A 25118-nucleotide genomic window follows, 5' to 3' on the forward strand; every position below is an offset into this window, starting at 1 on the left:
CATTGGTTTAGATTGGAAACTGGAGTTGGATGAAAAGCACCTGGTAAGAGATCTACCCCCCTCAGTTTGGAGTAGTGAGCCAACTGACGGATCAGCAATCAACAATGCTCAGGAATACTGTGGACTTGTTTGACTGAATATGTTACAGAACAATGACGTGGTTCTGAGCCTACTTCACCAGTTACGTCATCCAGTCACCAAGACTCTAAAGAGCTTACCAGACCGTGTCAAAATGACAACAGTAACTTACATTTATAATGTGGGGATGTGCTCCGAAAGCTAGTGATTCGAAACAAACCTGTCACATTTATAAAGCACTTTTAACATAATAAAAACACCCCGAAGCACTGCAGAGGAGCATTATCAAATACGGGATGACACCAAGCTACATAAGGAGATATTAGACCAAAAGAACAAAGAGATAGGTTTTAAAGGAGTGTCTTAATGGAAGAATGCGAGGTAGAGAAGCGGAGAGGCGAGGGGGGCTATTCCAGAACTTGGCACTTCGGCAATTGAAGAGACAGCCACCAATGGTGCAGCCATTGTAAACCAGAAAGAAAACGAGGAGAAAAATGGTATGCCTTTAATTGATGAAGGCTGGATGGTAATCCATTTAATAGAGTTGACCATGTTAGCGTAATCCTGGTCTTTATCCAGGTCTTAGTTGGAGTCCATCAATCATTGAAAACCAATAATTTCTTGTGAAAATAATTATAGAGGAATTTTTTACTTTGACTTTTGATGCACTTTTTCTTGCAGTCAGTTCAGAAATTAAATGTACACAGACCAAAACAATGTGAAAGGTGATGTATTCTTTGTGTAAAACCTTAACCAACATTAAGCTTTAACTGGATTAACTTGTTGATAGGAATATGCTTGATTTATAATTGTTTCTATAAGAAAAGGAATGTGGAATACCCCGCATGACAAAAGGCTTGTATCAGTGCATCACCTTAGCCTGGTTTACCACCTTAGCCTGTGTGCTCTTAGATATTAGGTCAGGGAGGTACGAATATGGGGAAAAGGCTAGTCGCCTGTTGGCGCACCAACTGCGAAAGAGGGCAGCAGCGAGGGAGCTAGGAGGAATTAGGGATGAAAGGGGAGACACTGTGCGAAGGGCAGGAAAGATAAATGAGGTGTTTAGGACCTTTTATGAAGAACTGTATAGGTCTCAGCCCCCAGAGGGAGAACACAGAACATAGAAAATACAGCACAGAACAGGCCCTTCGGCCCACGATGTTGTGCCGAACCTTTGTCCTAGATTAATCATAGATTATCATTGAATTTACAGTGCAGAAGGAGGCCATTCGGCCCCCCGAGTCTGCACCGGCCCCCGGAAAGAGCACTCCACCCAAACTCAACACCTCCACCCAACACCAAGGGCAATTTGGACATTAAGGGCAATTTATCATTGGCCAATTCACCTAACCCGCACATCTTTGGATTGTGGGAGGAAACCGGAGCACCCGGAGGAAACCCATGAGGAGGGGATGCGGCAGTTCCTGGACCAGTTGAGGTTCCCGAAAGTGGAGGAGCAGGCGGTGGCAGGCCTGGGGGCGCCGATTGAGGTGGACGAGGTTATTAAGGGACTGGGAAGCATGCAAGCAGGGAAGGCCCCGGGGCCGGACGGGTTCCCGGTGGAATTCTACAGAAAATATGTGGACGTGTTGGCCCCGTTGTTGGCGAGGACGTTCAATGAGGCCAGGGAAGGGGGGACACTACCCCCGACAATGTCGGAGGCGACGATACCGCTAATTTTGAAGAGGGACAAAGATCCGATGCAGTGTGGGTCCTATAGACCTATTTCACTATTGAACGTGGACGCCAAACTGCTAGCAAAGGTGCTGGCATCGAGGATAGCGGACTGTGTCCCAGGGGTGGTGCACGAAGACCAGACAGGGTTCGTAAAAGGGAGACAATTGAATGTTAACGTGCGACGGCTATTAGGGGTGATAATGATGCCCTCAGTGGAGGGGGAGGCAGAGATAGTGGCGGCAATGGACGCAGAGAAGGCATTTGATAGGGTGGAGTGGGAGTATTTATGGGAAGTGTTAAGGAGGTTTGGGTTTGGGAACGGATTTATTCGCTGGGTTAGACTACTTTATGGGGCACCGATGGCAAGCGTAGTTACAGGTCGACATAGATCGGAGTATTTCCGATTATATAGGGGAACAAGACAGGGATGCCCGCTGTCTCCATTGTTGTTTGCGCTGGCAATTGAACCTCTGGCCATGGCGCTGAGAGACTCCAGGAAATGGAGAGGGGTGACTAGAGGGGGAGAAGAACACCGAGTCTCGTTATACGCGGATGACCTATTGCTATACGTGTCGGACCTAGCGGGGGGGATGATAGAGGTTATGCGAATCTTGAGGAGGTTCGGGGAATTTTCGGGGTATAGGTTAAACATGGGGAAGAGTGAATTATATGTGATACATCCAGGGGACCAGAGTAGAGAGATAGAAGGCTTACCGCTAAGGAAAGTGGAAAGAAACTTCCGATACTTGGGGATTCAGATCGCTAGGAGCTGGGGAACCTTGCACAGACTTAATCTGACACGGCTGGTAGAACAAATGGAGGAGGACTTTAAGAGGTGGGACATGCAGCCTTTATCGCTGGCGGGCAGGGTGCAAGCAATTAAGATGATGGTCCTCCCGAGGTTCTTATTTGTATTTCAATGTCTCCCTATTTTAATCACCAGGATCTTTTTTAATAAAATATTTAGGAGCATTACGAGCTTTGTGTGGGCAGGGAAAGTTCCGAGAGTAAGGAGGGGGTTCCTTCAGCGCAGTAGGGACAGAGGAGGACTGGCACTACCGAACTTGGGAGATTATTATTGGGCCGCCAATGTGGCAATGATACGTAGATGGATGATGGAGGGTGAGGGAGCGGCGTGGAAAAGGCTGGAGAGAAGGTCCTGTAAAGGGACGAGTCTAGAGGCGCTGGTGACGGCGCCGCTACAGTTCTCACCGAAAACGTACACCACGAACCCGGTGGTGGCGGCAACACTGAACATATGGGGGACAGTGGAGGCGACAGAGAGGGGTGCGGGGAGCCCTGGTGGGGTCCCCTATCAGGAACAACCATAGGTTCGCCTCAGGAAGAATGGATGGAGGATTTCAGAGCTGGTACCAGTTGGGAATTAGGAAGGTGGGAGATTTATTCATAGATGGGACTTTTGTGAGCTTGGGAGCACTGGAGGAAAAGTATAAGTTACCCCGGGGGAATTTCTTGAGATATATGCAGGTGAGGGCGTTTACTAGACAACAGGTGAGGGAATTTCTGCGGCTCCCGACACAGGGGATACAGGACAGGGTGCTTTCAGGGGTGTGGGTCGGAGAGGGCAAGGTGTCAGAGATTTATAGAGAGATGAGGGAAGAGGGGGAGGAGTCGGTGGGCGAACTAAAAAGAAAGTGGGAAGAAGAATTAGGGGAGGAGATAGAGGAGGGTATGTGGGCTGATGCCCTAAGCAGGGTAAATTCCTCCTCCTCATGCGCCAGGCTTAGCCTGATTCAATTTAAGGTGCTACATAGAGCACACATAACGGGGGCAAGATTGAGCAGGTTCTTTGGAGTGGAGGACAAATGTGGGAGGTGTGGCGGGAGCCCGGCAAACCACGCACATATGTTTTGGGCGTGCCCGGCACTGGAAGGGTATTGGAAGGGAGTGACGGGAGTGATTTCGCAGGTGGTGAAGGCCCGGGTCAAACCAGGCTGGGGGTTAGCTCTATTTGGAGTTGCGGAAGAGCCGGGAGTGCAGGAGGCGAAAGAGGCCGATGTCGTGGCCTTTGCGTCCCTCGTAGCCCGGCGCAGGATCCTACTCATGTGGAAGGAGGTGAAACCCCCCGGACTGGAGGCCTGGGTAAACGATATGGCGGGGTTTATTAAACTGGAGCAGATAAAGTTTGCCCTGAGAGGATCGGCTCAAGGGTTCACTAGGCGGTGGCAGCCATTTCTCGACTACCTAGGGGAACGTTAGAGGGAAGACAGATGACCAGCAGCAGCAACCCAGGGGGGAGGGGGGGGGGGGGGTGGGGAGAGGGGGGGAGGAGGCTTAGTTGCGTATAGGTCAATAGCGTACGAGGTTTCGTTACTTGTATATTATTGTTAAAAAGTTTTAAAAATTTCTGTTTTGTTATTATCGTTTCGCTTGTTTTGTAAGCGGGAAAAATGTTGCTCAGGGGAAAAAAATTTCAATAAAATATATATTTTTAAAAAAGATATTAGGTCAGAAATAAATTAGACTAAAATGTCACCGCATTTCCACGAGTTATGTTGAATGAGTATCGATTGTAAGAGCATATGAGAGTAGAGTACGTGATCGTCTCTGTGATGAACTAAAATCCTATTCTCTGGTAGTTACAGAGTGTGTCTCCTGATGTTCGGGAATTTGCATGTGCGAGTATTTCGAAACTTGTCCAGGAGCAAAAGGTGATCCCTTCCTTCCTGCAGAAAGATGCCGTTCGGTGTTTGGGACCAATGCTGCTTGATCCAAGTGTTGGTGTCAGAGAGACGGCTGCTGGTGCACTCAGGTGAGTGCTAAATGTTTTAAGCAGCATTGAACATGCATTAAATCAGATAACATTGTTCAATGTTGTTTCAATAGTACATTAAATGTGAGCTTTATCCTAACAGGCATTATAATGTCAAGATTTCAAAATTATAAATGACCATCTTCCTATAAAAAAATATTGCTGACTGTCAACTTTTTAACAATGGGTGTCTTTTTTACCGTATATATAAATCTTTAAGAATAATGATTACGTCAACTACACCAGGATCTAGTGGGAAACCTTTTTAAGGGGAGCAATATTTTTATTTGTTTGAAAATCAGTTTTTTTTAATGTGTTAATGACTTCAACTTGGGGGAATTTCAAATTCAAAGTTTGCAGATGGCACAAAACTGGGAAATACTGTGAACTGAGGAGGACATTGATGGACTTCAAGAGAGCAGAGTTAGGGTGGTGAAATGGCAGATTAAATTAAACACTGCAAAGTTACACATTAAGGGATAAGAATAGGAGAAGCGATCTAAAATAATGGATACGTTTCTAAAGAGCGTGCAGGTGCAGAGGAACCTGTGGGTATTTGGTGGCAGGGCAGCTTGAGAAAGTGGTTACAAAGGCAAATGGAGCACTGGGCTTTATGAAGAGAGGAAGGAAGTAATGGTGAGCCTTTATGGGACTGTGGTTCTCCCTCAAGTGGAGTTTTGTCTACAATTCTGGGCAACACGCTTTAGGAAGGATGTGATGGTATGAGAGAGAGTGCGGAAAAGAATGGTTCCAGGGATGAGAAACTTCAGTTGCATGGATCGATTCGAGAAGCTGGGACTGTTCTTGGGAGAGGAGAAGGCTGAGAGGTGATTTGAGAGAGGTGTTCAAACTCATGCGGGATCGAGACAGAGTGGGTAGAAGCTATTCACACTAGTGGAAGAGTCAAGAACCAGAAGACATAGATTTAAAGTGATTGGCAAAGGAATGAAAGACCGTATGAGGGGAAACGGGAATAGAATTCTGGAATATACTGCCAGAAAGGGTGGAGGAGACAAATTCAACTGTGGCTTTCAAAAGGAGATTGGATAAGCTGCTGATGGAAAACATTTTGGGGGGGCTGTGTGGAAAGGGTTGGGGAGTGGGGCTAAGCCCATTGCTCTTGTACAGAGCTGGCATGGGACTCTATTTTATGGCCTCCACTGGTAAATTTGAACGATGGAGGGCTTGTAAGTTATAGTGCCAGGCCATTTCACTGCTTTGCTACCTACCCCCAACCTGCCTCCCATTTTATGGCGGGTGGGGGAAGGTGTCAGGCAATCCACCTGCCCATAGGCTTATTGAGACCCTCAAGTCGCCAATTAATGACTACTTAAGTGTCCCATTCTGCCTTTGCTGCTATTTTACACACAGCATGGGCAGGCCAAGTGGGTAGCCCTGCAGCTTTTACAGCAAAGCTGTTGTCAGACAAGGCGGGAGGGGGCGGGAAACCTCCTTTGAGGGAACCGCTGTGATGATCAGAGGCACTGCCCCTCTTTCATCCCCCCCCCCTCGTAAAACCAAATTCATACACCCCCTTTAAGCTTCCGCCACCAGGTTCATAGAACCGGACTTAGCTGTCAGTCAGGCCTCCATAACCGCTTCTTCAGGACTACCTGTAGTCCCAGCCATGGCAGGTTTGAGTGGCAGCCGTTAGTGCGACTTCAGAATGGCCAGCTGCGCTCTAAGGCAGGGGGACTTCTCCCCAGGTGGGGGGGGTGGCAGTCTCATCCTGAGCCAGTTAACATTGCTCCCACCTTAAGATGACTGCAGGGCAGTCGGGTTTTAGGTGGGTGATCTCAAGACCGACTTTCCATTTGGTGGTTTGGGGTTAGAATAGACATCCTAAAAATCCATGTGACTTGACGGATGACTGGCTTTGTCCTGCGTTGTAACCATTTTATGATATGCTTAGAAGAGGCGGTTGTAAACGTGCAAATGTCTAATATGAATTGTTTGTTTATAATAGAAACCTTAGTGCTTGTGGCGGATACGATGTTTGTGATGAGATGGTGAAGCAAGACGTTCTGACTCCCCTGACTGCCTTGTTGCGGGAGGTAAGCTCCTTTGTGTAAAATGCAAATCCATCTGCTCTTGTTTCACTTCTTCCATAATTTCCCTCCTTTGGCCTTTCCTCCATAAATAGCATAAATGGAAGCAAGAGTAGCTCATTCGGTCCCTTGAGCCTGTGTCCCCAGTTAATACATCATGGTTCATCATCCACGTCATCTACACTCTCCCACACAATCCCTACATCCCTTAATTCCCTTAATATACAAAAATCCATCAATACCTTACTTGAATCCGAAATATTCACAACCCTTTGAGTTAAGAAGTTTCTCCTCATCTCAGCCCTAAGCTGCTGACACTTTATTCTGAGACTGTGATCCCTAGGTTTTGACTTCTTAGCTGCAAAATATCCTCCTCATATCTACCCCCGCCAAGTCCCTTTTTTTTTTGTTTCACTGAGATCAGTTCTCATTCTCTGGGATATAAAGGCCTAGTCTACTCAATCTCTGCTCATCGGTCAAACCCCTCCTCCCAGGAATTACTTTATCTCAGGCAAGTACATCCTTCCTTGGTTAAGGAGACCAAAACTATATGCTGTACTCTAGGTGCAGCCTTGCTAAGGCTCTGTACAATTGCAGTAACACCGCTTTAGTCTTGTACTCCAAATCCTTTGTAATGAAGGCTAACATATCATTAGTTTTCCTAATTGTTTGCTGTACCTGCATGTTACCTTTGTGTCTTATGTCTCCAAGGACATGTAAGTGCCTCTGAATACAACATTTTCCAGTCTTTCAACAATTTAAAAACTATTCTGCTTTTCTAATTTTCCTACCAAAGTGGAGAACTTCACATTGTGTTGCTTTCAGGTTACCCACTAACATAATTGTCCTGTAAGCATCAGCCAGGAACTGCTGCTTCTGATAAGATAGTTGCTGTCAAAGTGACTTCCATTTTCACAAATTAATGTAAACATCACCTTGTTGCTGACTGTTCTTCACTGACTGCCCTGATATTTTATTAATGCATGTGCAGTTTCCCAGAGAAATGTGTTTGTGCCCGCTTATTTACTTTACTCAAAATCCTTTTTGCAGCCTCTTTGCATCCTCCTCACCATTTACTCGCCCAGCTAATTTGGTGTTGCCGGCAAATTTGGATGCATTACACTGAGTTACCCCATGTGGCATGTTGATAATGGAGGATGTGTGGAACATTGCTCTTTAACCTCTAGCAATTCTGTCAAATTGACAACTGTTTATGGAGGAGGGGAAGCGGTTGGGGTAGCCTCCCTCTGTGGGGGGAAGAAGGAAACTGGCACAATCCTTATGGGGAATTGCTTGAGCCGAGAACTGTATAACAAAGGTGTTTGAATTCCGTACATGCTACTTTTAAAATTTACGGTGTTAGTACATGCTGAGAAAAAGATTGCCAATTCCAATCTCGGTTTCTGTTGTTCCTTGTCTGCAGTGTTGTACGGAAGTAGATGCAAATGTGGTCATTCCACAAAAACAGAAAGGTGCGGATAAAACCCACGTAGAAGGCATAGTCAATGAGGCCATGAACCTGCTCTGGAATTTATGGTAAGCTTATTTTTCATCAAACTCAAAACATTTCGGAGTATCTAACTGTAGGTTTTCACGAATCTGCAAGTATTTTCAGTGCCAATTTTCCTGATGGCTCTTAACAAAGTTTGCACTGCGGAGTCATTAGTGTTTTTTAAGATGAACAATTATTTTATGGAAAATGTCCATGATGGCATTTGGTAAGAAATGAAGCAGAAGTCTTAATTTCATCTCCTGCATCTCCTCTAATAAATTCTTTCAGAGTTCTTGGCAAATTGACTGCAGAGAGAATTCCTGAGCTCTTGTCAGTGGTGAGCTGCTTACTATCTTCTGTTGTTAATTTGAACAGATAAAGATTTATGGGTAGCACACCTATAGTTTTCAGATCTCCAGCCACTGACAAGGCATCTTAGTCAGTGAAGACTTGAAACATCTACCTCAGGAATTTTGGATTCTTTCATTGGTTTGGCTCAAAACAACCTAATGAAATAGTTGAGTAAAATACCTAAATTTAGACACTGATGAATTGTTACTTGCTTTCAGGTTACCCACTAACATAGTTGTCCTGTAAGCATCATCCAGATATTGCTGCTTCTGATAAGGTGGTTGCTGTCAAGGTGACTTCCATTTTCACAAATTAATGTAAACATCACCTTGTTGCTGACTGTTTTCCACTGGCTGCACTGATATTTTGTCAGTGCATGTGCAGTTTCCCAGAGAAATGTGCCTGACGATGAGGTGTCTACTTCTGTAAGGTTAGAGTGAAAAGGTGAATAGCTTATATACAAACATCTTTTAAAAAAAAATATTTTATTGAAAATTTTTGGTCAGCCATCACAGTACATTGTGTATCCTTTACACAATAATATAACAGTATAAATAACAATGACCTGTTTTATAAACAAAGAATAAATAATATATAACAAAAACGAAAACTAAAACTAAATGGCAACTGCCTTGTCTCAGATAAACACTCTCCAAAAATATGATTTAACAGTCCAATATACAATTATTTCTCACAACGACCTATACATATTATACATATATATTAACAACCCTGAGAGTCCTTCTGGTCCCCCCCCCCCCCCGGGCTGCTGCTGCTGCCTTCTTCTTTTCCATTCCCTCTATCTTTCTGTGAGGTATTCGACGAACGGTTGCCACCGCCTGGTGAACCCTTGAGCCGATCCCCTTAGGACGAACTTAATCCGTTCCAGCTTTATAAACCCTGCCATGTCATTTATCCAGGTCTCCACCCCCGGGGGCTTGGCTTCCTTCCACATCAACAGTATCCTGCGCCGGGCTACTAGGGACGCAAAGGCCAAAACATCGGCCTCTCTCGCCTCCTGCACTCCCGGCTCTTGTGCAACCCCAAATATAGCCAACCCCCAGCTTGGTTCGACCTGGACCCCCACTACTTTCGAAAGCACCTTTGTCACCCCCACCCAGAACCCCAGTAGTGCCGGACATGACCAAAACATGTGGGTGTGATTCGCTGGGCTTCTCGAGCATCTCGCACACCTATCCTCTACCCCAAAAAATTTACTGAGCCGTGCTCCAGTCATATGCGCCCTGTCTCCACTGTCCCCAAATTTTCAAAGTCGCCACCACCACCGGGCTTGTGGTGTATTTCTTCGGTGAGAACGGCAATGGGGCCGTCACCATAGCTTGTAGGCTAGTCCCCCTACAGGACGCCCTCTCCAATCTCTTCCACGCCGCTCCCTCCTCTTCTCCCATCCACTTACTCACCATTGAGATATTGGCGGCCCAGTAATACTCACTTAGGCTCAGTAGTGCCAGCCCCCCCCTATCCCTACTACGCTGTAAGAATCCCTTCCTCACTCTCGGGGTCTTCCCGGCCCACACAAAACTCATGATACTCTTTTCGATCCTTTTTAAAAAAGCCTTCGTGATCACCACCGGGAGGCACTGAAACACAAAGAGGAATCTCGGGAGGACTACCATTTTAACCGCCTGCACCCTCCCTGCCAGTGACAGGGATACCATGTCCCATCTCTTGAAGTCCTCCTCCATTTGTTCCACCAATCGCGTTAAATTTAACCTATGCAATGTACCCCAATTCTTGGCTATCTGGATCCCCAAGTAACGAAAGTCCCTTGTTACCTTCCTCAGCGGAAAGTCCTCTATTTCTCTGCTCTGCTCCCCTGGATGCACCACAAACAACTCACTTTCCCCCATGTTCAGTTTATATCCTGAGAATTCTCCAAACTCCTGAAGTGTCCGCATTATCTCTGGCATCCCCTCCGCCGGGTCCGCTACATATAACAACAAATCATCCGCATACAGAGATACCCGGTGTTCTTCTCCTCCTCTAAGTACTCCCCTCCACTTCTTGGAACCCCTCAATGCTATTGCCAGGGGTTCAATCGCCAGTGCAAACAATAATGGGGACAGAGGGCATCCCTGCCTTGTCCCTCTATGGAGCCGAAAGTATGCAGATCCCCGTCCATTCGTGACCACACTCGCCACTGGGGCCCTATACAACAGCTGCACCCATCCAACATACTCATCTCCAAAACCAAATCTCCTCAGCACCTCCCACAGATAATCCCACTCCACTCTATCAAATGCTTTCTCGGCATCCATCGCCACCACTATCTCCGATTCCCCCTCTGGTGGGGGCATCATCATTACCCCTAGCAGCCTCCGTATATTCGTATTCAGCTGTCTCCCCTTCACAAACCCAGTTTGGTCCTCATGGACCACCCTCGGGACACAATCCTCTATCCTCATTGCCATTACCTTGGCCAGAATCTTAGCATCTACATTTAGGAGGGAAATAGGTCTATAGGACCCGCATTGCAGCGGGTCCTTTTCCTTCTTTAAGACAAGCGATATCGTTGCCTCAGACATAGTCGGGGGCAGTTGTCCCCTTTCCTTTGCCTCATTAAAGGTCCTCATCAGTAGCGGGGCGAGCAAGTCCACATATTTCCTGTAAAATTCAACTGGGAATCCATCCGGTCCCGGAGCCTTCCCCGCCTGCATGCTCCTAATTCCTTTCACTACTTCCTCTATTTGTGCTCCCAGTCCCACCCTTTCCTGCTCCTCCACCTTGGGAAATTCCAGCCGGTCCAGAAAGCCCATCATTCTCTCCCTCCCATCCGGGGGTTGAGCTTCGTATAATTCTTTATAAAATGCCTTGAACACTCCATTCACTCTCTCCGCTCCCCGCTCCATCTCTCCTTCCTCATCCCTCACTCCCCCTATTTCCCTCGCTGCTCCCCTTTTCCTCAATTGGTGTGCCAGCAACCTGCTCGCCTTCTCCCCATATTCGTACTGTACACCCTGTGCCTTCCTCCACTGTGCCTCTGCAGTACCCGTTGTCAGCAAGTCAAATTCTACGTGTAGCCTTTGCCTTTCCCTGTACAGTCCCTCCTCCGGTGCCTCCGCATATTGCCTGTCCACCCTCAGAAGTTCTTGCAGCAACCGCTCCCGTTCCCTACTCTCCTGCTTTCCTTTATGTGCCCTTATTGATATCAGCTCCCCTCTAACCACTGCCTTCAGCGCCTCCCAGACCACTCCCATCTGGAACTCCCCATTACCATTGAGTTCCAAGTACTTTTCAATGCACCCCCTCACCCTTAGACACCCCCCCTCATCTGCCATTAGTCCCATGTCCATTCTCCAGGGTGGGCGCCCTTCTGTTTCCTCCCCTATCTCCAAGTCCACCCAATGCGGAGCGTGATCCGGAATGGCTATAGCCGTATACTCCATTCCCCTCACCTTCGGGATCAACGCACTTCCCAAGACAAAAAAGTCTATTCGCGAATAGACTTTGTGGACATAGGAGAAAAACAAAAACTCCTTACTCCTAGGTCTGCTAAATCTCCACGGGTCTACTCCTCCCATCTGCTCCATAAAATCTTTAAGCACCTTGGCTGCTGCCGGCCTCCTTCCAGTCCTGGACCTCGACCTGTCCAGCCCTGGTTCCAACACCGTGTTGAAATCTCCCCCCATTACCAACTTTCCCACCTCTAGGTCCGGGATGCGTCCTAGCATACGCCTCATAAAATTGGCATCATCCCAGTTCGGGGCGTATACGTTTACCAAAACCACCGTCTCCCCCTGTAGTTTGCCACTCACCATCACGTATCTGCCCCCGTTATCCGCCACTATAGTCTTTGCCTCGAACATTACCCGCTTCCCCACTAATATAGCCACCCCCCTGTTTTTCGCATCTAGCCCCGAATGGAACACCTGCCCCACCCAACCTTTGCATAGTCTCACCTGGTCTATCAGTTTCAAGTGCGTTTCCTGTAACATAACCACGTCTGCCTTAAGTTTCTTAAGGTTGCGAGTACCCGTGCCCTCTTTATCGGCCCGTTCAGCCCTCTCACGTTCCACGTGATCAGCCGGGTTGGGGGGCTTTTTACCCCCCCCCCCCTTGTCGATTAGCCATCCCCTTTTTCCAGCTCCTCACCCGGTTCCCACGCAGCTGTGTCCCCCCCAGGCAGTGCTCCCCCGCCCATCCCACCCCATGCCAGCTCCCCCCTCTCACCCGGTTCCCACGCAGCTGTGTCCCCCCCAGGCAGTGCTCCCCCGCCCATCCCACCCCATGCCAGCTCCCCCCTCTCCCCAGCAGCAGCAGCCCAATAATCCCCCCCCCCCCCCCCCCCCCCCCCGCTAGATCCCCCACTAGTGTAGTTACACCCCCCATGTTGCTCCCAGAAGTCAGCAAAGTCTGGCCGACCTCGGCTTCCCCCCGTGACCTCGGCTCGCACCGTCCGACGCCCCCTCCTTCCTGCTTCCCTATTCCCGCCATGATTATCATAGCGCGGGAACCGAGCCTGCGCTTCCCCCTTGGCCCCGCCCCCAATGGCCAACGCCCCATCTCCTCCACCTCCTTTCCTCCCCCCACCACCTCCTGTGGAAGAGAGAAAAGTTACCACATCGCAGGATTAATAACATAAAACTCCTCTCTCCCCCCTTTTACCCCCCTCTTCGCCCCCCATACTCGCCCCACCACTTTGTTTCAAACGTTCTTTTTTAAAAAAAATAACCCGCTCATTCCAATTTTTCTTCCACGATAAAAGTCCAAGCCTCATCCGCCGTCTCAAAGTAGTGGTGCCTCCCTTGATATGTGACCCACAGTCTTGCCGGTTGCAGCATTCCGAATTTTATCTTCTTTTTGTGAAGCACCGCCTTGGCCCGATTAAAGCTCGCCCTCCTTCTCGCCACCTCCGCACTCCAGTCTTGGTATACGTGGATCACCGCGTTCTCCCACTTACTGCTCCGAGTTTTCTTTGCCCATCTAAGGACCATCTCTTTGTCCTTAAAACGGAGGAATCTCACCACTATGGCTCTAGGAATTTCTCCTGCTCTCGGTCCTCGCGCCATCACTCGGTATGCTCCCTCCACCTCCAGCGGACCCGCCGGAGCCTCCGCTCCCATTAACGAGTGCAGCATCGTGCTCACATATGCCCCCACGTCCGCTCCCTCCGCACCTTCAGGAAGACCAAGAATCCTTAGGTTGTTCCTCCTCGCGTTGTTCTCCAGCACCTCCAGCCTTTCCACACATCGTTTATGGTGTGCCTCGTGCATCTCCGTCTTCACCACCAGGCCCTGTATGTCGTCCTCATTCTCGGCAGCCTTTGCCTTCACGGCCCGAAGCTCCCGCTCCTGGGTCTTTTGCTCCTCCTTTAGCCCTTCGATCGCCTGTAATATCGGGGCCAACAGCTCCTTCTTCATTTCCTTTTTGAGTTCTTCCACGCAGCGTTTCAAAAACTCGTGTTGTTCAGGGCCCCATATTAAACTGCCACCTTCCGACGCCATCTTGGTTTTTGCTTGCCTTCCTTGCCGCTGCTCTAAAGGATCCACTGCAATCCGGCCACCTTCCTCTCCTTTTTTCATCCGTATCCAGGGGGGATTCCCTTCTGGTTCACCGCACAGTACTTTTCGCCGTTAAAATTGCCGTTGGGGCTCTTATTAAGAGCCCAAAAGTCCGTTCCACCGGGAGCTGCCGAAACGTGCGACTCAGCTGGTCATCGCCGCACCCGGAAGTCCGCTTATATACAAACATGAATGGGCCTCAGCACTGTGAACTACACTAAAAATATATACAAAAATTGTGTTGAAGAGAAATGTTTATTAGCTTTTCCCCCCCTCGTTTTCTTAGTGAAAGCAGCAGCACGGCAGTGTCTGTCTTTAACAAAGAAGGTTTATTGGATGTCTGCATTCAGTGCCTCAGACGGTTTAACATTAATGTCGAACTAGCTATTTCTGCAGGTGAGTAATCTCATTTAAATTTGTAGTGCGGTGCTTGTGTTAGATTTATGATAAATTTGTAAAATATGACTTGATCATACCATAGTTTAAATAAAAATAATTTTTAGTGTGAGTTCCATCAGCAACCTTCAGTAAACTTTGAATGTTTTTTATGTTGAACCCAGTTTAATTGTTTTCTGTCCTTTTAATGTTTCAATGGTGTATCCTAATGACCATCATTGATTTAACTCTTGAGTGGAACATCGGAGTGTCTCGGACTGGAAAAGACAAGTTTGGTCCATCTTGCCAGCCTCAATCTTCCAAGTTAGGCAATATTTTTGCCACTTAAATCCTTCCATTGATTTTCTCACCATCTCCCTCTTGAAACTGATGTTATCAACCTCATTTTTTTGCTGGGGGTAATCCATTTTAAACACTACTGTTGTATCTTATCTATTCATTCTTTCTTCCTTCTAAACATAATTCTTCTCCAATTGTTGTCAACCAGGGGGCATTGGTAAATAGTTTCTAAATATCAACTTGTCAGTACTCTTTTTTTTTTACCCTTTTTTATAAATTTAGAGTACGCAATTATTTTTTTCCAATTAAGGGGCAATTTAGCGTGGCCAATCCACTTATACTGCACATTTATGGTAAGTTTAGGAAATGAAAATGAAATGTAAATCGCTTATTGTCACAAGTTGGCTTCAATGAAGTTACTGTGAAAAGCCCCTAGTCGCCACATTCCAGCACCTGTTCGGGGAGGCTGGTACGGGAATTGAACCGTGCTGCTGCCCTGCCTTGGTCTGCTTTCAAAGCTAGCTATTTAGCCCAGTGTGCTAAACCAACCCCTTAGTGTGCTAAACCAAACCCTTAGTGTGCTAAACCAACCCCTTAGTGTGCTAAACCAACCCCTTAGTGTGCTAAACCACCCCCTTGTGTGCTAAACCAACCCCTTTGGGTTGTGGGGGTGAAACCCACACAGACACTGGGAGAACGTGCAAACTCCACACAGACAGTGACCCAGGGCCGGGATTCGAACCCGGGTCCTCAGCGCCGCAGGGAACAATGCTAACCTCTGTGCCACTGTGCTGCCCAACTTGTCAATACTCTTAAGAATCTTGATTGCCACAGTAAGGTCCATTCTTATTTTTATCATAAACTCAGCTTTTGGAGTCTCTGCTTGTAGCTCAGATATCAGATGGGTAGCTTTTTGCTGTACCTTTTCCAGTCTTACAATTTGCTCTGATGATGCAATGTCAAAAATTGTACAGGAGAGCCGTTGTGTGCGTCAGCATTCATACTGTGCTCTACAAAGACCATGATCTGTATGTATCTTATGGCGTAATCTCATGGAACCACCTCTTTTGTTTTTCATGCTATTCAATTCAATTCTATTCTAATGTCAGTTCTATTCATACTCTTAACTGCCTGGCCATGCTTGTTTCAATTGAGATCAGGAAGCCAGAAGTCAGGGCTGTTGATAGAAAAGTGCAGTGTGAATAATCATTGTGAAGGCGCAACATATATTTGTGTTCTGCATGTGGTCATATTAGACCTTGGTGCAACATTCCATGGCTTCTTTGGAACACTGTTGACCTCAGTAACTTGCTACAATAGTGTAGTTATATATAATTCTACAAAGTGACAGGAAAGACCAGCATTTTCATGATGCATTCTCATGTCTTGTCCTCAAGCATTTTGGATTCAATTGATTACCTTTGGAAAAACACTTTTATTAAGTAGACAATTGCAAGTAGCAAAAGGCCCCCAACTCAGCTTTGAGACAAATGATCTGTGTTTAATGGTTGAGGGAAGACTGTTAGTCTCATTTGGCTAAACTCACTATTGTAGAAGTAATGCGGAACCACTGGAATAGGTCGACGTGGCTTCAGTTTTATTTCTACTTCGAAGAACTCTGACAAGGCAGCACTCCCTCAGTACTGCATTAAAGTGTTAACCCATAACCTTCTGACATGGGTAAAAATGCTCCTAATGGAGTCAAGCTGACACTTCCTATATGCAAAGGAGAGCAATTTTAATTTCCCTAATGGGAGGACTGCCTACATCAAATGTGTAGCTAGGGTTTATTTTTTTCTTTCTGTACTTGAGTCAGATTTGCATTTGAATGCTCGATGAATGAATTCTAGGATGATTTGTAAGAGGGAAGCTCCTTACTGAAACTACACTGGGGACTATTACTCGCGTATTTTCCTAGGTAGCTGTTTGATTGCCTGATTACAGTGTGCCAAATGGCCTCATCTGAATAGTCAGTGCCTGATGACAGCCGTAATATATCTTCCAAATTGTCCATGTTGAAAAATGAGGTGGTTGGTTTAATAAATGACAGTACAGTTGCGATTTGCTTCAGTTTTTTTTAGTGCCAGTAGAACCTGGAAAAGAAATTGTGTTCAAACAGACAAAAGTGTTTGTTGAAAGGATGAAAGATGTATTGTGGGACTATTCGTTCAGACTATGCACTAACCAATTAAATACGAAAGCGCCATGACTGCTGTGCAGTTATGAACAATTAGTGTCAACCTTGGCTCAGTTGGTTATATTCTGACTTCTAAGTCATAAAATCATGGTTTTGCATTCCACTCCAGAGACTTGAGCCACTAGACCATAAGACATAGGAGCAGAATTAGGCCACTCGGCCCATCGAGCCTGCTCCGCCATTCAATCATGGCTGATATCTTGCTCATCATGAGCCATCATTCAGGTCAACGCTTCAGTGTAGGACTGAGACAGTGCTGCATTGTCAGAGGTGACATGTTTTTGGGCGAGGTCCCGTCTCCCCTCTGTTGGACGGAAGGATTCCATGGCATTATTCAAAGAAGACCGGCTGGACATTTGTCCCTCAACCAACATCATCAAAACAAATGATCTGGTCACAAACAGTGTTTTTTGTGGAACCTTGCAGTGAGCAATTTATCTGTCGCGTACCCAACATTACTGTGACAACAAAAGAACTTAGTTGGCTGTAAAATGCTTTGGGATATTGTGATCAGAAAACATGCTATATAAATGCAAGCCTGCCTTTTCTTTTCACAGTTTACTGTGTGCGAGACACACTGTCCATATGGCCATCATGAGCACTCAAACTAGATTTATTTGATAGATTTGAGTCTGTTAAAAGCACCGTCTAAATCAGTGTTTTTCGAACATTCTTACCGGCGACCCACTTTTACCAAATGGCTGTCCCTCGTGACCCACACGAGCATTCACTTCCTACTTAGCCTGTCCTTACTTTTGCGCAATTAAAATGAATAGATTCCATCTTCCTCGCTCAATATTTTTATTGAGCTTTTAACATTTTATATCACAAATTCACAGGGCCAAACAAGACCAACACTTATATCAACAAAAGAAGTTCCAACCGACAACTGTAACAATAGCCCCCCTTAATGAAAGTATTTCTCTTGCAGACTTTACATTGCCAGACTTGGCCAAAACACGTATTTACAGTGGTTTATGTACATTGTTGTTCAGGCATTCATTTGTAGTCTCTTATAGTTTTCCTCTCTTCTGCCTGACTCCTGTGTTTCTCTTGGGTGCATTCGTCCTACCCCACCCCCTTTCTTTTCCCTTCCTTGTTTCGTGACTTGCTGTGTGTCCCTTCCCCAGGACTTGAAAAAAGTTGGTGAACGGCTTCCAGGTCCTGTGAAAGCTTCTTCCGACCCACGGATGGTGAACTTTATCTTCTCCAGCCTGAGAAATTCCGCCAGGTTGGACAGCCAGTCTGCAGCCTTGGGTGGTGCTGCCGATCGCCAGACTAACAAGAGTCTGGGGCGGGCGATCAGGGAGGCAAAGGCTCCCGTCTCCTAGGTCGCCCGCATTCAGTAGTCTTTCTAATAGTGAATGTCCTGGTATCTGGGGGTATGTCGTTGTTTCCAAGCGGAAGAAGTTTTTGAACTGTATGCACCTCAGGTCGTTCCCTCAGGAGCTGATACTTCTCCATGCGTTCTCCCAAGGTCGCTACTCTACCATCCGTGTACATGTCCCTAACCGTCAGTGTCCCCTCGTCCTGTCTCCACCTCTTGAAGGAGGTGTCAATTGTTGCGGGAGTGAACCTGTGATTATTGTAAATGGGGGCCATGTTGGACATTTCAAAGTGCTACTTCATTTGATTCCATGCATGGAGCGTGGCTACTACCACTGGGGGGTAGAGATGGGAGTGCGATTGAGGCTAGTGCATGGAGAGATGTCCCTGCACAGGACATTCCACCATCCTCACCCACTCCGCTCACGGCTCCTTGAGCCTTCCCATACTCTTTCTGCATTGGCTGCCCAATGGGTAGAACTGGAGGTTTGGGGGGGCCAGGCCTCCCACATTCCTCCTCCTTTGTAGGACCACTTTCCTAATCCTCGAGCTCTTTACTCCCCACCCGCCCCTCCAAACAAACACCATGATTAACTTATCAACTATGTTGAACAAGGCCTTGGGGATGTAGATCTGGAGGGATCTGAACAGGTAGAGGAACCTGGCAGCACGTTCATCGGGATTGTCTGCAATCTCCCTGCAAGGGAGAGTGGGAGGGAGCCCCACCTCTGCAGATTCTCCTTAACTTCCTCCACCAGACTCGTCTGGTTCCTCTTGTGGATCCGTGTCCATTCATGGATATTTGGAGTCCCAGATAGTGGAACTTGGTCTGTGATGTGTTAGGCAGGTCGGTTCGGTGTGGACTGCACTTGATGCAGCGATGCGAGAAACAGACCTCTAACACTGTAGAAGATCCAAAACGGTTTTATTGAATGATAGAACTAACATACATATTTAACTGTGGGTCGACACTATACTGAACTGACTGGAGACCTTGTACTAGCCTGACCAGACTTACTAGCTACCGCATGATGTTTGCACTGTGCTAGCTCGTGGACTCTGACTGTCTCAGTGGCTGGGTCCCGAGAGAGCGGGAAACCTAGTGCCCTCTGGCTTTATAGTGGTGGTGTCCTGTCTGGTGATTGGCTGCACTGTGCTGTGTGCTTACTGGTCATCCTGTGTGTCAATCACTGCCTGTCTGCACTTCATTATATGCATGTGTGGATATTATGACAGTCTGGGCCAGTTTGAATGGCAGGTCCCCAGATCTGCCCCTCCCCTCTGCGGGTTCTTACTCAGGTTAAGCTTGTATACTGAGAAAGCTCTGAACTCCTTCAAGAGTTTCATTACTTCTTCCACACTGGCCAGGGGGTTCGCGATGCGGAGGAGCAGGTCATCTGGATATAGTGAAACTGTATGCTCTCTGTCCCCCCCCCACCATTTCACCGCTCTAAGTGCGATCGCCAGTAGCTCTATCGCCAGGGCAAATAGCAGCAGGGACAGTGGGCATTCCTGCCTCATGCCTCTGTGCATAGAACAGTACAGCACAGTACAGGCCCTTCAGCCCACGATGTTGTGCCGACCATTTATCCTAATCTAAGATCAACCTAACCTGCACCCCTTCAATTTACTGCTGTCCGTGTGCCTGTCCAAGAGTCACTTAAATGTCTCTAATGACTCTGACTCCACCATCTCTGCTGGCAGTGCACTCCACACACCCACCATTCTGTGTAAAGAACCTACCTCTGACATCTCCTCTGTACCTTCCTCCAATCACCTTAAAATTATGTCCCCTTGTGACAGCCATTTCCACCTTGGGGAAAGTCTCCGGCTATCCACTCTATCCATGCCTCTCATCACCTTGTACACCTCTATCAAGTCACCTCTCTGCCTTCTTCGCTCCAGTGAGAAAAGCCCGAGCTCCCTCAACCTTTCTTCATAAGACATGCCCTCCAGTCCAGGCAGCATCCTGGTAAATCTCCTCTGTACCCTCTCCAAAGCATCCACATCCTTCCTATAATGAGGCGACCAGAACTGGACACAATATTCCAAGTGTGGTCTAACTTGAGTTTTATAAAGCTGCAGCAAAACCTCGCGGCTCTTAAACTCAATCCCCCTGTTAATGAAAGTCAACACACCATACACCTTCTTAACAACCCTATCAACCTGGGTGGCAACTTTGAGGGATCCATGTACGTGGACCCCAAGATCCCTCTGTTCCTCCACACTTCCAAGAATCCTGCGTTTAATCCATTCAATTCAAATTCGACCTTCCAAAATGAATCACTTCACATTTATCAAGGTTGAACTCCATCTGCCACTTCTCAGCCCAGCTCTGCATCCTGCCAATGTCCTGTTGTAACCTGCAACAACCCTCAACACTATCTACAACTCCACCAACCTTTGTGTCATCGGCAAACTTACGAACCCACCCTTCCACTTCTTCATCCAAGTCATTCATAAAAACCACAAAGAGCAGAGGTCCCAGAACAGATCCTTGCGGGACACCACTGGTCACCGACCTCCAGGCGAATACTTTCCATCCACTACCACTCGCTGTCTTTCGGCCAGCCAATTCTGTATCCAGACAGCCAAATTTCCCTGTATGCCATGCCCCCTAACTTTCTGAATAAGCCTACCATGGGGAACCTTATCAAATGCCTTACTGAAATCTATACACACCACATCCACTGCCCGACCTTCATAAATGTGTCTCGTCACATCCTCAAAGAATTCAGTGAGGCTTGTGAGGCATGACCTGCCCCTCACAAAGCCATGCTGACTATCTTTAATCAAACTATGTTTTTCTAAATAATCATAAATCCTATCTCTCAGAATCCTTTCCAATATTTTGCTCGCCACAGACGCAAGACTGACTGGTCTGTAATTCCCAGGGATTTCCCTGTTCCCTTTCTTGAACAGGGGAACAACATTCGCCTCCCTCCAATCATCCGGTACTACTCCAGTGGAGCGTGAGGATGCAAACATCATCGCCAATGGTGCAGCAATCTCCTCCCTCGCTTCCCGTAATAATCTTGGGTATGTCCCGTCAGGCCCAGGGGACTTATTAATCCTGATGCTTTTCAAAATTTCCAGCACATCCTCCTTCTTAATATCAACCTGTTCGAGTCTATTAACCTGGTTCACACTGTTCTCATGGGCAACAAGGTTCCTCTCTCTAGTGAATACTGAAGCAAAGTATTCATTTAGGGCCTCCCCCATCTCTTCAGACTCTAGGCACAAGTTCCCTCCACTATCCCTGATCGGCCCTACTCTCACTCTGATCATCCTCTTATTTCTCACACGATTGTAGAACGCTTTGGGGTTTTCCCTAATCCTTCCCGCCAGGGCTTTTTCATGCCCCCTTTTAGCTCTCCTCAGTCCATTTTTGAGTTCCTTCCTGGCTACCTTGTAACCCTCTAGAGCTGAGTGAGATCCTTGCTTCCTCAACCTTACGTAAGCTTCCTTCTTCCTCTTGACTAGAAACTCCACTTCTCTTGTCAAGCAAGGCCCCTTCACCTTACCATTCCTTCCTCGTCTCAGTGGGACAAAACTATTCAGCACTCTCGCAGCAAGTGCTCCTTAAACAACACCCACATTACTGTTGTGCATTTCCCCAAGAACAATTGTTCCCACTTTATACTCCTTAGCTCCTGTCTAATAGCACTATAATTTTCCCTCCATGAAGCAGGGGAGGGAGGGTCGTGTCCAGCCTCCATGAAGCAGGGAGGGGTCGTGTCCAGCCTCCACGAATTGGGGGGGGGGGGGCGTGTCCAGCCTCCATGAAACAAGGGGGACTGTGTCCAGCCACCATGAATCTGGGGGGGGGAGGGGGGTGTCCAGCCTCCATGAAGCAGGGGGGGGGGGGGTTGTCCCTGGCCCGTTTCCAAACTCACATCAGCGTAGTGTGGAGTGTGTTGAGAGATTACAATTGCGGAATACTCTGCTCCTACTGATCCTGAATGCACCACTATCTCCACTACGAAGAAGTCGATCCTGGAGATCTCCTCCCCTGGGGACGTAAACCTCTGGGGGTCCACTACCCCCATCTGCTCCATGATGTTGTTCAATTCTCTCTCATCCCCCCCCCCCAAATCGTCTCTCGTGGTTTCCCCACCTTCCTTCTGTTGGCCTCGAACAGGTTTTGGAACAGACGGACAAACTGCCCCCAAGTGTCCAGGAAGTCTTCCTCTGACCCTCGGATGGCGTACTTAATCTTCTCCAGGTGGAAATATTCCAAAAGGTCTGCAGCTGTGGGTGGTGCTGCCGATCGCCAGCCGAGCAGGATTCTCCGGCGTGCGATTAGGGAAGTGAAAGCAAGGGCGTTGGCCCCCTTCCCCATGTGTAACTCTGGCTGCTCTGATACCCCGAAGATTGCCACTATTGGGCATGGCTTCATCCTCACCCCCACAACCTTGGACATTGCCTCGGAGAAGGCTGTCCAGAACCCAGCAAGCTTGGGGCAAGCCCAAAACATGTGGGTGTGGTTGGCCGGGCCCTTCTGGCACCGCTCACATTTGTCCTTCACCTCCGGGAAGAACCTGCTCATTCGGGTTCTGATCAGGTGCGCTCTGTGCACCACTTTGAGCTGCATTAGGCTTAGCCTTGCGCAGGAGGAGGTGGAGTTCATCCTGCTCAGTGCTTCGCTCCAGAGTCCCCATCCTACCTCTGTCCCCAGTCTGTCCTCCCATTTTTGTCTGATCTCGTCCAGTGGAGTCCGGGCTCTGTCCAGTAGCTGTCCATATATTTTCCCACATATTTTCCCCCTCTTCTCGTTGCTTGTGCCTATCAGGTCCTCTAGTAGTGTAGTTTCTGGGGCCCTGGGGTACCCTACTGTCTCTTTGCGGAGGAAGTGTTTTATTTGGAGGTGTCTCATTTCCTGTCCTTTTGCTAGCTTCCACTTCCTCGTCAGTTCGTCTAGTGTCACCAGTCTGTGCCCTACATAGAAGTCCCCGACCGTCAATGTGCCCTCGTCCCGCCTCCATCTTTTGAAGGTGATATCCAGCATGGCTGGGGGGGGAATCTGTGATTGCCGCAGATGGGGGTCATAAGGGACATTTTGGTTAACCCGAAGTGTTGTCTGAGCTGGGTCCACGTTCTCAGCGTGGCCGCTACCACTGGGCTTGTTGTGTATCTTGTTGAGGGGGATGGGAGTGCTGCTGTAGCCAGGGCCTGGAGGGTCGTTCCTTTACAGGATGCCTCCTCCATTTGTACCCAATCTGTGTCGGGTTCTTGTACCCATCCCCTCACTCTTTCTGCCGTTGCTGCCCAGTGGTAGTATTGTAGGTTTGGTAAGGCTCAGCCCCCTTTGATTTTCCTTCTTTGCAGTGTCTGTTTGGGAATTCTCGGGTTCTTACCCCGGGGGGATGAAGATCGGAATAGATCTGTGTCCAGTCTCTGGCTATCTGGATCCCCAGGTAGCGGAATCTGTTCTGTGCTGTTTTGAACGAGAGCCCCTCCAGCTCTGTCCCTTCCCCTTTTGGGTTAACAGGGAATGCCTCTCTTTTGCCCAGGTTAACTTTGTAGCCCGAGAAGGTTCCAAACTCTTTCAGCATTTGCAGTATTGCCTTCAGTCCCTCCTGTGGCTTCGAGACATAGAAGTGCAGGTCATCTGCATAGAGTGAGACTCTGTGCTCTCTGCCTCCTCTCCGGATTCCCTTCCAGCTTTTCGCGTCCCGCAGGGCTATCGCTAGGGGTTTGATGGCTAGCGCGAACAAGAGTGGGGACAGGGCGCAGCCCTGTCTTGTTCCTCTCTGCAGCTGGAAGTATTTAGAGCTGGTGGTGTTAGTTCGGACGCTCGCTTTGTGAGCATTGTACAAGAGCCTCACCCAGGCAGTGAACCCCGCTCCTAGCCCAAACCGTTCCAGTACCTCGAGGAGGTAGCTCCATTCGACTCTGTCGAAGGCCTTTTCTGCGTCCAGGGAGACGATCACCTCTGGTGTTCTCTCCCCAGAGGGGGGTCATTATTACATTCAGCAGCCGCCTGATGTTCGCTGTGAGCTGCCTACCCTTGACAAAGCCCGTTTGATCCTCTGCGACCACGTCAGGTACACAGCCCTCCAGCCTTTTGTCCAGGGCCTTTGCGAGTATTTTCGCATCCATGTTCAGCAGTGAAATGGGTCTGCATGATCCGTATTCCGTCAGATCTTTATCTTTTTTGGGTATCAGTGAAATTGTGGCCTGCGCTAGCGTGGGGGGCAGGGTGCCCCTTGCCAGTGAGTCCGCGAACATGTCCTTAAGTGTGGGGCCAGGACTGGTGCAAATTTTTTGTAGAAGTCCGTCAGGAACCCATCAGGTCCCGGTGCCTTCCCCGCCTGCATGGGGCTGATGCTCTCCATGATTTCTCCCAGGTCTATTGGTGCTTCCAGCTCCCCCCGTCTGTCTTCCCCCACAACTGGTAGTTCCACTCCGTCTAGGAACTGTTTGATCCCCGCGCTCCCGTTGGGGGGCTCGGAGGTGTACAGTCCCCAGTAGAAGGTCTCAAATGCCCGATTGACCTCCTTTGGTTCTGTTAATCATAGAATTTACAGTGCAGAAGGAGGCCATTCGGCCCATTGAGTCTGCACCGGCTCTTGGAAAGAGCACCCTACCCAAGGTCAACACCTCCACCCTATCCCCACAACCCAGCAACCCCACCCAACATTAAGGGCAATTTTGGACACTAAGGGCAATTTAGCGTGGCCAATCCACCTAACCTGCACATCTTTGGACTGTGGGAGGAAACCGGAGCACCCGGAGGAAACCCACGTAGACACGGGGAGGATGTGCAGACTCTGCACAGACAGTGACCCAAGCTGGAATCGAACCTGGGACCCTGGAGCTGTGAAGCAATTGTGCTATCCACAATGCTACCGTGCTGTCCTCATCTGCCTCTGCTATCCTTTACTTGCACTATTTCCCTTGTGGTAGCCTGCTTTCTCAGCTGGTGAGCCAATAGGCGGCCAGCCTTGTCTCCGTGTTCGTAGAAGGTCCCCCATGT

General features: G+C 48.2%; 1 protein-coding gene across 2 annotated transcripts in view; it reads left to right on the forward strand.

Annotated features, from left to right (window-relative positions):
- The window catches only part of heatr3 (HEAT repeat containing 3), a 104866-nt gene that overhangs the window by 8990 nt on the left and 70758 nt on the right, over positions 1-25118 (forward strand). For both annotated transcript variants that reach the window (XM_072518224.1, XM_072518223.1), the window contains exons 2-5: positions 4356-4528; positions 6495-6582; positions 8000-8112; positions 14228-14337. In XM_072518224.1, coding sequence (XP_072374325.1) covers positions 4356-4528; positions 6495-6582; positions 8000-8112; positions 14228-14337 — 484 coding nt within the window. The remainder of the gene's footprint in view (positions 1-4355; positions 4529-6494; positions 6583-7999; positions 8113-14227; positions 14338-25118) is intronic.

The sequence above is a fragment of the Scyliorhinus torazame genome, chromosome 10, assembly GCF_047496885.1.
Source record: "Scyliorhinus torazame isolate Kashiwa2021f chromosome 10, sScyTor2.1, whole genome shotgun sequence".
Lineage (NCBI taxonomy): Eukaryota > Metazoa > Chordata > Chondrichthyes > Carcharhiniformes > Scyliorhinidae > Scyliorhinus > Scyliorhinus torazame.